The following is a 12,777-nucleotide window of genomic DNA, read 5'->3' as shown; positions in this document are numbered from 1 at the left end:
CTAATTTGCAGACAATGGTCTCCAAAAGCTGTCTCTGGTCCGAGAGTGGCAGTTTTTCCTTACTGTACACAACCACAGAACATGACAGTCTTAACAAATGCTTACAATAAGACAAAGGCGAACATTTTGAGAAGCAAGTGAGAAAAAAATAGCGATTGAGAAAGAAATCTGGGACCAAAAAAGTGTTTTACAAGGTTGCTTACAAAATGCAACTTTAACTTACTGTTCAAGGTTGAGCTTATTGAATATCTCCACTGTTGTCTCTAAAACTTTATCAACATAGTCCACACGATCAGGGTAACATTTCATAGCAAGATTAATGAGAGAGACTTGTAAAGATACAACATCCTCGGATGGCATGTCTTGTCTAGACTGGAATGTTTAGAAAACCACATAATTTATTTTAAAAAACTATACAACAATTTGGAGCAGAGAAGTTTCAAAGTTTTGAGAACTCAAAAAAAAAAAAAATCTATACAAACCTGAATCACTGTAGCCACCTGCTGTGAAAATATATCAAAAAGTTTGATATCTGCTGGGATTCCAGGTCCATCTTCACGGTGGGCAAATAAAGCTAATCTAAAAAAAAAAAAAAAAAAAACTTTACTTTTAAAATGACAGAGATATTTGGGTAGTGGAATCATGAATGATACTTCATTAATAAAGGTTGTTAAAACAGGATTCTAAATGTATTCCCTTAATTTATTTTTAACAACCGTTTTGCCAATAATACCCTATTTTATAGGCTTTTTTTACTTAATATCACTCTGTATAGATTTCAACAGGCTGATTCTCTGCACTCTGAAGCCAAATTAACTGACATGAATAAAAATACACTAAAGTGACAAATATTTCCAATTGCTTTGATTTAAATGAATAACCTTTAAAATACTGCAATTTTACTAAAGTTTGAAACACAACTACAAAAGCAAATGATTTTTAATTACCATGATTCTACTGTTAAAGTTTTTTTAATTAACCAATGTAAAATTTTTTTTATTATTTATTTATTTTATTAGAAAGTCAGATATACAGAGAGAAGGAGATAACAGAGAGAAAGATCTTCCATCCACTGGTTCACCCCCCAAGTGGCTTCCCTGGCTGGAGCTGAGCTGATCTAAAGCCAGGAGCCTGGAGCCTCTTCCAGGTTTCCACGACAATGTAGGGTCCCCAAAGTTTTGGGCTGTCATCTACTGCTTTCCCAGGCCATGAGCAGGGAGCTGGATGGAAGTGGAGCAGCCGGGATTAGAACCAGTGCCCATATGGGAACCGGGTGGATGCAAGGTGAGGATTTAGCTGCTAGGCTATCATGCTGGGCCCATTAATGTACTTTTTAAGGTAAATATACTATTTTCAATAAGCTATTAAAAATAATGTCTATTTCATTGTTTCTACCTACAGAGTCACTTTGTTAGACTCACAAGAGTCAGTACTGACAAGATACCTGAGTGACATCACATCCCACATCACACACAACTTCCTTTAAGGGCAGCCCCATGAAACCTATAATTTTTACTGCCCAAGATTGAACTGATATTTTGGAAAACTGAGTCCTTCAAATTTAAAATTTAATGAGCTAGTTACTAAAGGTATTTACAGAAATACATCTTGACTTTGTTTTCACATTGACAATGATCATGTATGCGGCAGGGATACCAAGGCAGCACAGTTGCCAAATACTTCTTACAGCGATTATTAGAAGCCAAGTTTTACATAGATTTTTAAAATAGTCTTGTTTTTTAAAAAAAGGTTTATTTTTATTTGAAATGCAGAATCTCAAAGGAGGAAAGAGAGGTCTTCCATTTACTGATTCATTCTGCAAGTGGCCGTAATGACTGCAGCTGGGCTAGGGTGAACCCAGGAGTGCGGACATTCTTCCAGGTCTCCCACATGGGCGCAGGGGCTCAAATACTTAAGCCACCCTTTTCTGCTTTCCCAGGCACACTGCAGGGAGCTGAATCTTAACTGGAGCAGCCAGGACTCAAACCAGCACTCACATGGGATGCTGGCACCTCAAGTATCAGCTTAACGTGCTGTGTCAAAATGCTGACCAAGTTTTTATTTTTAACCAATCAAGACTGATGGCTAAAATAAATAAATAGATACATAAATAAGTAAATGACTGAAACTTACAAGGGATTTACCAAACATATCAGAAAATTGAGAAAATGTGTTAACAGCGATTAATTTTAGTTAACCTTTCATTTTTAACCAACTATATGTAATTTCTACCTAGCAGAGCACTCAGTCACATCACTCCCAACGGACGATGACTTGCATTATGATACAGAACAAGTTTGAGCCTTTGATTTGGAAGAATAAATGATGGGTCTATACAACAATGTCAATGCCCATAAAATGCATAAATTAAAAGGGCTCAGTATTTCCACATCTCCCACACAACGAAACTCATTTGTACCTAAGTTAGGCAAGCACCTAATAAACACACTAGCAAAGCTGAATTACTGGATAATCACATGAAAAGCATGAATAATTCACAAAATTCACAAATAATTCACAAAGAATGTATTATTACGCCCAAGCCAGAATATTTGTCTCTGGAGCAGAAAGGTCTTACCTATCAATTAAAGCAATGATTATATTTTTCACATTTACATTCTGGTGTAACTCAGCGCAGGCCCGGAGAAAAGGATTCAAAGTTTGGAGGTGGAATTCATCAGGAAAAACCTGAAAAACAAAAAATTGGTTGATACAAGTAAAAATACTTCACAAAACAGTCTGAACTAACATGACATTTAAAATTCATATTTGTGGGGAAAAAATCATGTAAGTTGTATTCAACTAAACTCGACCATGTTGCTTTTGAATGTCTCTGAACAGCACCCAGATGGAAATATTCCAGGAACCAAAGAACTCCTGCAAAGTTTTAAAGCTACTGAGACCTAGAAAATGTGAAGATCACTCTTTCCCACATTTTGGGGGAGAATAGGAGTCATTAATACAAAACAAGTTATTAAGTTGTAATAAGCAGAATTCCTTATTCAGAAAAACGTTATTTTCTCTTTTGGCAATATATTTTTTGTAAACAATGGAAAGTAAAATGGGTCCCACTAGAAAATAAAATTTCTCACTTACCTGGATAATACATTCCATGAGATATTCTTGGGCCAAAGCATCCCTGCAATTCACAACTTGCTCCAATATGCCAGTCAAAACGATCTAAATCAGGCGACAGAGGAAAAACAAAAAGGAGCACGATCTCACTACTAACTTGAAAATCATATTTTAGAATTTTTTCACCCATAATTCTTTAAATTTTATAACCTTACAGATGTTTTAAATAAAAAATCCTGGATTTCTATTTAGTAAGAGTCACAAAGAAGCCCGATTTATCAACTTGTTTTCTTTATGGTTTATATTTTTTCTGTATTAAGAAATATTTATCGAATTCATGGTCATAAAGATCTCCCTATTTTCTCCTAATAAGTTTAGGTTTCATATTAAGATCTCCATTCCATTTTTAAGAATTATTCTACACTGCATAAATGAAGGTCAAGATTGAGCTTTTATACTTTTGTTCCAAAAGCATTTTTTGTTTGTTTTTAAGATTTACTTTTATTGGAAAGGCAATTTTACAGAAGAAGAGACAGATCTTCCATCCACTGGTTCATTCCCCAAGTGTTCGCAACAGACAGAGCTGAGCTGATCAAAAGCCAGGAACCTGGAGCTTCTTCTGGGCCTTCCTTGTGGGTACAGGGTCCCAAGGCTTTGAGCCATCCTCTGCTGCTTTCCCAGCCATAAACAGGAAACTGGATGGGAAGTGGAGCTGCTGGGACATGAGCCGGTGCCAACACAGGATCCCGGTGCTTGTAGGTGGAGCATTAGCCAATTGAGCCATTATGTCAGCCCATCCCCTTACACCATCTGTTTAAAAGGTTCCCTTTAGTGGGCCAGTGCTGTGGCTCCAACAGGTTAATTCTCCCATCTTCAAGCAGCAGCATCCCAAATGGTTACCAGTTCCTGTCCTGGCTGTTTCACTTCTGATCCAAATCTCTGCTAACAACCTGGGAAGGCGACAGAGGATGGCTCGGGTCCTTGAGACCCTGCACCCCACATGGGCAACTCAGAGAAGCTCCTTGCTCCCAGCTTCAGAGTGGCTCAGCTTCGGTCACTGCGGCCATTTGGGGGATGAGCCAGTGCATGGAAGAGTTTTCCCTCTCATCTCCTCTCTGTAAATCTGCCTTTCAAATAAAAAGTGAATCAAACCGCTGTCTGTGTCTGTGATTACAGCATTCTCTCTGTAGGAGTGCCAGTTTGAGCCACTAGCTCTCTTTCCAATCCAGCTCCTTGCTAACACAACTGCTAAAGCAGCAGAAGATGGCCCATGTAGAAAACCCACATGGAATTCCAGGATCCTAGCTCTGTTCTAATTCAGATGCAGCCATTGCTGAAAATTTTGGGGAATGAGCCAGCAGATGGAAGATTTCTCTGTCTCTCCTTCACTCTCTCATGCTGCCTTTCAAATAAGTAAATCTTTTTTTTAAAGAAGTTACTTTCGTATCTTTTAGTTATATGTATTTGGCTCTACTATGGATTGTCTATTCTAGGGATCAGAAGATCTAGGTCACTGGCTGTTTATGTACACCAAATTTTAATGGAACATAGCTGATCCTACTCACTTCCATTTTGTCTGTGGCTACTTTTGTGCTATATTTACCGAGTTTATTAGTTATAAACCACACGGTTTTCAAAAACAAAGAATATTTAGTATCAGAGCCTTTAAGGGAAGCCCAGTGGTCAGTGTTTTACTCTCCCCGTCACGTGACATGTCCATCCCTCTCACCAACAATCACCTTCCCTTACGTCAGCTTCACAGTAAATCTTGAGTTCGGAAAGGAGTCCCACTTTGTCCCTCTTTCCCAAAACTGTTGTGCCGCTAAGGTTCTTTGCTTTTTGATACAAAACTTAAAATCAGCCTGTTGATTTCTACCTAAATAAATAAATAAATAAACTTGCTGGGGAAAAAAAAAAACCAATTCTGCTGCAGTTTTGAATGAGATTATATACTAACTTCACCGAGAAGCTCAAGGAAAGCTGCTATCCAGGCAGCCTCAACAATTCTGATCCCCAAACTTCGTGATCTAAAAATGTTCATCAATGCATTATTTTTTAGAGTTTTTATTAAAAAAAAAAAAAAAACGAGCTTCAGTTCATACTACACAACATGAGAAAAAGTGACAAATAAAAAAAAACACACACCTGTTTATAACGTTCCACATTTACACCTTCCAGCTGGCTGAGGCGCACCAAATTTGTCCCCACTAAAATCCTCAGTTCCTGTCTCTCTCGCTCTCTTTTTTCTCTATCGCGGCTATGGCCCTGATGTTGCATTCGCACCCACAACTTGTTCATCTCTGCAAAGTTGAGTAGTACAAAGTCCATGGAGTCACCGATATCACCAGTTGTTTCTTCACTGAAAAGAAATCGTTGGAAAAATCTTGACACGGTATTTAAATTACAAAAACAACTTACCACTACCCCTCAACCTTTCTATATTTCTTATCTGTTCTACACCAACATTTTATAAAAACCACAAATTCCTTATCTCAATAATAAATTTCAAGGGAAACAAATCCTAGCACGGACACCAGGAAGAAGATACAGAACATCTCAACTCCCTATCCTAGGCAACATGTTAACATAAGTGTCTGAAGACAACTTCTATAGGATAAAAAATATGGTGAAACTGGGAACTACAACGCTGGCTATACAAAACATACAGTCTTTATGAATGGCTTTTTATCATCATTATGGGAAAGGCAGATATAGAGAGAGGAGTAGAGACAGAGACAAAGATCTTTCATCCGATGATTCATTCCCCAAGCAGCCACCATGGCCAGAAGTGAGCCAATCTGAAGCCAGGAGCCAGGAGCTTCTTCTCGGTCACCCATGCGGGTGCAGGGTCCCAAGGCTTTGGGCTATCCTTGACTGCTTTCCTAGGTCAAATGCAGGGAGCTTGACGGGAAGCAGGGCCATTGGAATTAGAACTGGCACCCATATGGGATCTTGGTGCGAGCAAGGCGAGGACTTTAACCACTAGGCTATCATGCTGGGTCCTGGCTTTTTCTTTTTGGAGTATCTAACTTGTGTACAGAATTATAATCACACATCCTAGATTAACTAGCAGACCATAGCTATAAAAACCAGCTGGTACATGGAAAAAGTGACCATACTTGTACTTTATTATTTGATCATAAGTACAATTTTCAAAATGTTATTGATTTTAAAAGCCATCCTTTTGAAGAATATTTAACATAATGGAAAACTGCTCTCAGTTATGTAAAATCAAAAACGCAGGTCCTAATAATCCAAAGACATGATTTGCTTAAATCATTCAGCTGAGTCACATACTACACGTTAACGAGGAGGTATTTATCACAAATGAAATCTAATGGGCTATGCTGAAGCTGAAAGCTGCCACCTGGGATTCCTGCATCCCATGTAAGTACCAGTTTGAACCCCTGCTGTTCCACTTCCAATGCAGCTCCCTACCAATGGACCTGGAAAAGCAGCCCTTTGGGCCCTGCATCCACGGGGAATTAGCTTCTGGCTTCTGCCTGGCCCAGCTCCAACCATTACAGTCATTTGGAGAAAGAACAGGAAAATGGAAAATCTAATTCTCGCTCTTTCTCTCCTGCCCTTTTCTATAACTCTGCCTTCCAGATAATTTTCTTTAAAAAAAAAAAAAAAAAAAAAAAAGGAAAATACAAAATGTTACCAAGAATTGACTGATGGAGGAATTATTAACATTTGCTTACTTATTCCTGTACATTTTTATATACTCTATAATGAAAAAATACAACTAAATCAAGGAAAAAGCCCACTTACTCTGTCGGTTCTCCCTCATCAGGTAAGATGTTTCTAGTACACTGGAGAAGATAATTTCGAAGAAACAGACCCCTCAGGGGATGCTGCACGCCACGGCACATTTCTACCAAATCTTTCAAAATGTCTTTCCTGGATTGAGGAAATGACTTGACATATACAACTCCAACTGTAATCAATAGGTAACTAGAAGAATTACAAAGAAACACTTGATTAGAAATGCAATATTCATATTAACTAGGTTCGAACACATGAACACAAAATAAACAGGAACCATGTTTCTTCTGTGTGAAAAACATATCATCTTATTTAAGACATAACCACTGACTGACCCCTAAAAATGTGAATATGCAGTCTCCTCTTACTCACGGGAGGATATATTCCCAGTGAAAGCCTAAAATCATGGATAGTATTCATTTCCCACACATACTCAACTATGATGGAATTTAACCTGTCAATGATGCACAGTAAGAATTTAGCAACTAAAATATAACGATTATACTATCATAAAAGTGATGTAATGATAACCTCCCTCAAAGCATGTTGTACTGTACATTACTGTAATGGTATGAAATGATATGTGCAAAGCTGTAAGATGAGATGAAGTGATGTGAACATGAAGGTACCGTGGGGCACTGTTAGGCTAGTATGTACGGGTTACCTGAATTCTGAATATTGATCTGATAACCAAGACAGCTCCTAAGTGACTAACAGGGAAGCAGATTGCATACGATCACTGGACGGAAGAATGATTCACACCCTAGGGTGAAATTTCATCATGCTACTTAGGGTAACAATTAAACCTATGAATTATTTCTAGAATTTTCTATTTAACATTTTTAGATAGTAGATGACCATGAGTAGCTGAAATCACAAAAAGAAAAACTGTGGAAGAAGTCAAGACACTATAAAATAGCATGTTCTTTTTATTTCCAAAATTCTTCCAACCATTGACATAAAAGTAAATTTGGGGGCTCTAATTGTGGCATTCAGGTTGGTTCCCACTTGCCACACTGGTATCTCATATCAGGGTGCCAGTTCAAGTCTCTTTACTATATTTCAGATCCAACTTCCTGCTGATATGCCTGGGAAGGCAGCAAAGGATGGTCCAAGTACGTGGGTCCTTGCCACCCATAGAGGAAACCCAGAGGGAGTTCCTAGCTCCTGTCTTTGGTCTGGCCTAACCCTAGATGTTAAAGGCCCTTGACGAATGCACCAGCAGATGAAAGTGTTCCCTCTCTTTCTAATTTCCTGCCTTTGAAATAAATAAATCTGTCCACAAACATAAAAGTAAATTTACTCTAAAATCTTACAACAACAGAACATCTACCAAAATGTTCATCTCAATTTGTTAAAGAATTCTTTCATATTGGTTTTTAAAAAGTTGCTAAATTTTTCAAGACAAAGGAGGAAATCCAGAAGTAAGAGTTTTCAAATTCTTAATTACTTACAGCCTTGGGATGATGTTTCCAGCATATTGTACAAGTTCATACAGATCTGCCACCTTTCTTCCTTTAGCAAACTCATCTGTCAGGTAGACCTCCAAGTAGTGCAATTCATCAGAAATAGCCATATCTTTTAAATTACGATTAAGGACAAAAATAAAGATAAGCCAATCTAAGCAAAAACAACTTACTGGAGTCACTGAACCTAAGGGTAGATATCATAAACTTTAGTCTTTCAGACAGAGGGGCTTCAAGTGAAGACAGAATTCAAGTTGGCCTTTCCTTTCTTTTAGCAGCTTAGGAGCCAGTGTTGTGGCACAGCAGCTTCCTGTTAACATGCCTTGGAAATCCAGGTACTGAGGTTTTGCCATCCCAAAGACCCAGATGGAATTCCTGAACCATGGCTTCAGCCTGATCCACACCTGGCCGATTCGGGCATTTGATGAATGCAGATGGGAACTAGCAGGTGGAATTCTATCACTCTGCCTTCCAAACACATACTTGAAAAAAAATTTAGGAGTTGGCGCTGTGGCACAGTGGGCAAACCCATTGCCTGTGAGGTCCACAGCCCATAGGAGCATCAATTTAAGACCTGGATGCTCCAATTCTAATCCAGCTCTATGCTAATGTGCCGTGGAAAAGCAGATTAAGATAATCCAAGTCCCTGGAATCCAGCCACCCACAAAGGCAGATCTGAATGAAGCCCCTGGCTTCAGTCTGACCCACACTCAGCCACTGTGGCTATTTGGGGAATGATGCGAGAGATAAAGATATCTCTCTTTCAAATACTAATTGATTTTGCAAGGGCAAGAAATTGTGAACAATTTTGTAACATTTCAGAGTTCCTCAAGGCAAAAATCAGAACATAAAAAACAAAACAACTACCTAATAGCCTCAATATCTTTTTATTTTAAAAAGGTTTATTTTTATTGGAAAGGCAGACTTACAGAAAAAAGAGACACAGAGAAGTATCTTCCATCTCCTGGTTTACTCCCCTACCCAAGAGCCAGTACCTTCTTCCAGCTTTCCAATGCGGGTGCAGGGTCCCAAAGCTTTGGGCCATCTTCTGCTACTTTCCCAGGACATAAGCAGAGAGCTAGATGGGAAGTGGGGCAGGCGAAGGATTAACCAATTGAGTCATCACACCAAACTTCATGAAGTTCAAAAATCGAGATAGAGTAACTGCCCACTTGAAAGAATTTTAGCACAGAAAAGTAGTATTCTTAAAAGTTTTTATTTCTCTCATCTAGTGTGTCTATATAGGTCATACCATTGAATTATGACAATGAAGAACTCCAGAAAAATGTCATTAAAAAGCATTAATTAGGGGCCAGCGCCATGGGCATAGCTGGCTAAGCTGTCGTTTACGGTACCAGCATCGTATGTGGGTGCTGGTTGAGGTTCCAGCTGCTCCACTTCCAATCCAACTCCCCACTTATGGCCTGGGAGGGCAGCAGAGGATGGCTCAGGTCCTTAGCTGCGTGCACCCATGGTGGAGGCCTGGAGGATGCTCTTGGCTTCAGCTCAGCTCTGGCTGTGTGGCCATTTGGGAAGTGAGCCAGTAGATGGAGGGTGTGTGTGTGTGTGTCTACTTCTCTCTGTGACTCTGCCTTTCAAGTAAGAAAAAAAAAAAGCATAATTAGCTTGATCAAGAAATGAGTATAATCTAGGAACAGGAACTGGTTGGACTGCTCATATTCCATATGAGAGAGCAGGACCTGAATTGAGTTCTGGATGCTGGTTTCAGCCAGGCCCAGCCTCAGCTCTTACAGGCAGCTGGAAGATCTCTGTGTCTGTATCTCGGCTTTCAAAAAAAAAAAAAAAAAGAATAAAAATTTTAAAAGAAAATGAAGTAAAATCCAAATGTTTACTATTCAACAATCAAAAGATACAAAGTTCATAATAGCTCTTTGGCGATAACATAGATGTCCTCAGTTCACCAAGCATATTAGAAGCATGTTTCAGAGCATCCATGAGCTTGTTTTTATCCTGCAAAACAAAACAAAAACAAAAAAAACCAAGATAATTGATGAGATTGTTTACTTCAAATAAACATTTATGCTGGTTACATAAACCCTTTAAGTCAAAGATTACACATAGTTTTAAAAGTACATAGCATTTAAATTTTTTAATCACATGAAAATCAATCTTAAACAATTTCACCTTCTGTTCTTTAAAAAAAATTCACACATTTCCCACTGGGGCTGCAAAGCTTCACAAGACTTTCATGTCTGCAAATTTCCTGGTACAATTCTCATCTTTTCAATGTCTAGAGACTAGGAAAATCTGTTAGTTCCATTTTATCTGCAATCAACAGAGCTAGCACTCATTCTAAAACAAGATTCTATTCTAACAACTACTCTGTCATAGGTTAAAGATTAAAAAAGGCTCTTCAGTGCTATCTGGAATGATACCCATGTAAATCAGTTTCACTCCAGTATTTTTCAAATCCTTACAAATCCCCTATATCCCACTCTACTCGTGAATGCACACGGCTCCTTCAGATACAAAAATTCTAGCCATAAACAGAAAGAGAAACAAGAAATATACTCATTTTCTGCATTCCAAGACTATTTTCCTTTACCAATTTATATGCAAGGAAACCATGTGTAGTATAGTATCGATATAAATTATCTTACACTCTGTATTTCAGAATACAAAAATATATATAATTTTCTTTAAAAGATTTATTTACTTTTATTTGAAAGGCAGATTCACAGACAAGGACAGACAGGGGAAAGATCTTCCATCCACTGGTCCACTCCCCAAATGACCACAACACTTAGAGCTAAGCCAGTCAAAGCCAGTAGCTTCTTCCTGGTCTCCCACATGGGGGCAGGGGTCCAGGGCCTTGAGCATCCAATGCTGCTTTCCCAGGCCATCCAGAGAGCTGGATAGGAAGTGGAGCAGCCAGGGCATGAATTGGTACCCATGACAGATGCTGGTGCCACTGGCAGAGGATTAGCTTGCTACATATCACACCCAGCCCCTTGTGTAAGTATAACTTTTTTAAAGATTTATTTATTTTTATCGCAAAGTCAGATACACAGAGAAAAGAGACAGAGAGGAAGATCTCCCATCCACTGGTACACTCCCCAAACAGCCACAACGGCCAGACCTGAACAAATCTGAATCCAGGATCCAGGAGCCACTTCTGGGTCTCCCACGTGGGTGCAGAGTCCCAAGGCTTTGGGCTGTCTTTGACTACTTTCCCAGGCCACTGTCAGGAGGCTGGATGGGAAACAGGGCTATCAGGTTCCCGGAGCAGAACCAGTACCCATATGGGATCCTTGTGCATGCAAGGCGAGGACGTTAGCCGCTAGACTACCGTGCCAGGATCAATGTAAGTATAATTTTTAAATTGGCTTAACTTTTCAAAAATTTTCAGGAGGAGAATCAAGATGGCAGAATAGGGTAAGGACACGTTTGCATGGAGAGAGAAACATTAGCCAGTATGAAGCAGAGAGGGCACATTCCAGGAAAAAGGAGAGGACAACAGCAGCGGAGTACCTGGAGACAAACAGACACAGGAAAGCAGCAGAAACAATGGTGTGGTGTTGCAGTGACTGATACCCCAGCAGCCTTCAGCAAACAGTAATCTGAATCTCATGGGCAGTCAGAACTATACCAGCAACCAGGTGGGAAGGAATTTTAGTGGGAGCTACAGAGGTGAACCCAAAGAACTGATCGTCCTGTTGGTCTGTTTGATTTGACCAGGAGCAGAGAGAAAGCAGCAGATCCTAGACGGGTGTTGAGGGAACAGGGTGGATGTCACAACCAAGTCCGCCCCCCCAGAGCCAAGCTGGGCACCCTTTTTGTTGAAGGAGGCAAAGGCTATGGACAGTATTGCGCATGCACTGAGCTGGGAGTGAACTAATCTCTGGCTCAGCAAACTGCAACAACGTGGCATCCTACAGTACCCGGAACTCCACCAGCAATAAGGTGGGAAGGGACTTGCACTGGGAGCTAAGGAGGTGAACCCAAAGAACCGCCCATCCTGCTGATCTGTTTGATTAGACCAGGAACACAGAAAGAGCAGCAACAGATCTCAGATAGGCAGTGAGGGAACAGGGTGGATTTCACAGCCCAGTTCACCCCCCTAGAGCCGAATTGGGCATCAATTTGTTTAAGGAGGCAAAGGCAAGCCAAGGGAATGAGCATATGCTGAGCTGGGAGGGAACATATTTATGGCTCAGCAAACTGCAAAAACATGGCCTACTACAGGTTCCACCCAAGACAGGTCTGGGTAGCCCTCAGACCTGACGGTCAGCAGATGAAGAACTCTAGTACTAGTAGGGCAATATGGTGGCATAGGGTATAGATATGTTTGACAAGATGAAGAATCTTTTGACAGGGTGAAGTACAATACGCAGATTACAGGGGGAAAATTAGGGCTCAGGCAGTAAGCGGGGGGTACCTGGAGACCCCCTGGACACAGGGAAGCTGTGGTGATGGGACAGCAGTGTTGCAGTGGACCAAAAAACCC

The 12,777-nt window shown here is 40.0% G+C and overlaps 1 protein-coding gene across 1 annotated transcript in view; it reads right to left on the bottom strand.

The window, feature by feature from the left end:
* The window catches only part of VPS35 (VPS35 retromer complex component), a 37,698-nt gene that overhangs the window by 11,905 nt on the left and 13,016 nt on the right, over positions 1 to 12,777 (bottom strand). The window contains exons 3-10 of the mRNA XM_058674050.1: positions 10,184 to 10,280; positions 8,298 to 8,421; positions 6,850 to 7,032; positions 5,221 to 5,434; positions 3,097 to 3,180; positions 2,579 to 2,688; positions 483 to 579; positions 224 to 372 (exon numbers count right to left, since the gene is read on the bottom strand). Coding sequence (XP_058530033.1) covers positions 224 to 372; positions 483 to 579; positions 2,579 to 2,688; positions 3,097 to 3,180; positions 5,221 to 5,434; positions 6,850 to 7,032; positions 8,298 to 8,421; positions 10,184 to 10,280 — 1,058 coding nt within the window. The remainder of the gene's footprint in view (positions 1 to 223; positions 373 to 482; positions 580 to 2,578; positions 2,689 to 3,096; positions 3,181 to 5,220; positions 5,435 to 6,849; positions 7,033 to 8,297; positions 8,422 to 10,183; positions 10,281 to 12,777) is intronic.

This window comes from Ochotona princeps, chromosome 16 (assembly GCF_030435755.1).
Source record: "Ochotona princeps isolate mOchPri1 chromosome 16, mOchPri1.hap1, whole genome shotgun sequence".
Lineage (NCBI taxonomy): Eukaryota > Metazoa > Chordata > Mammalia > Lagomorpha > Ochotonidae > Ochotona > Ochotona princeps.
Note: the sequence above shows the minus strand (reverse complement) of the source record. Positions and strands in the feature narration are given on the sequence as shown.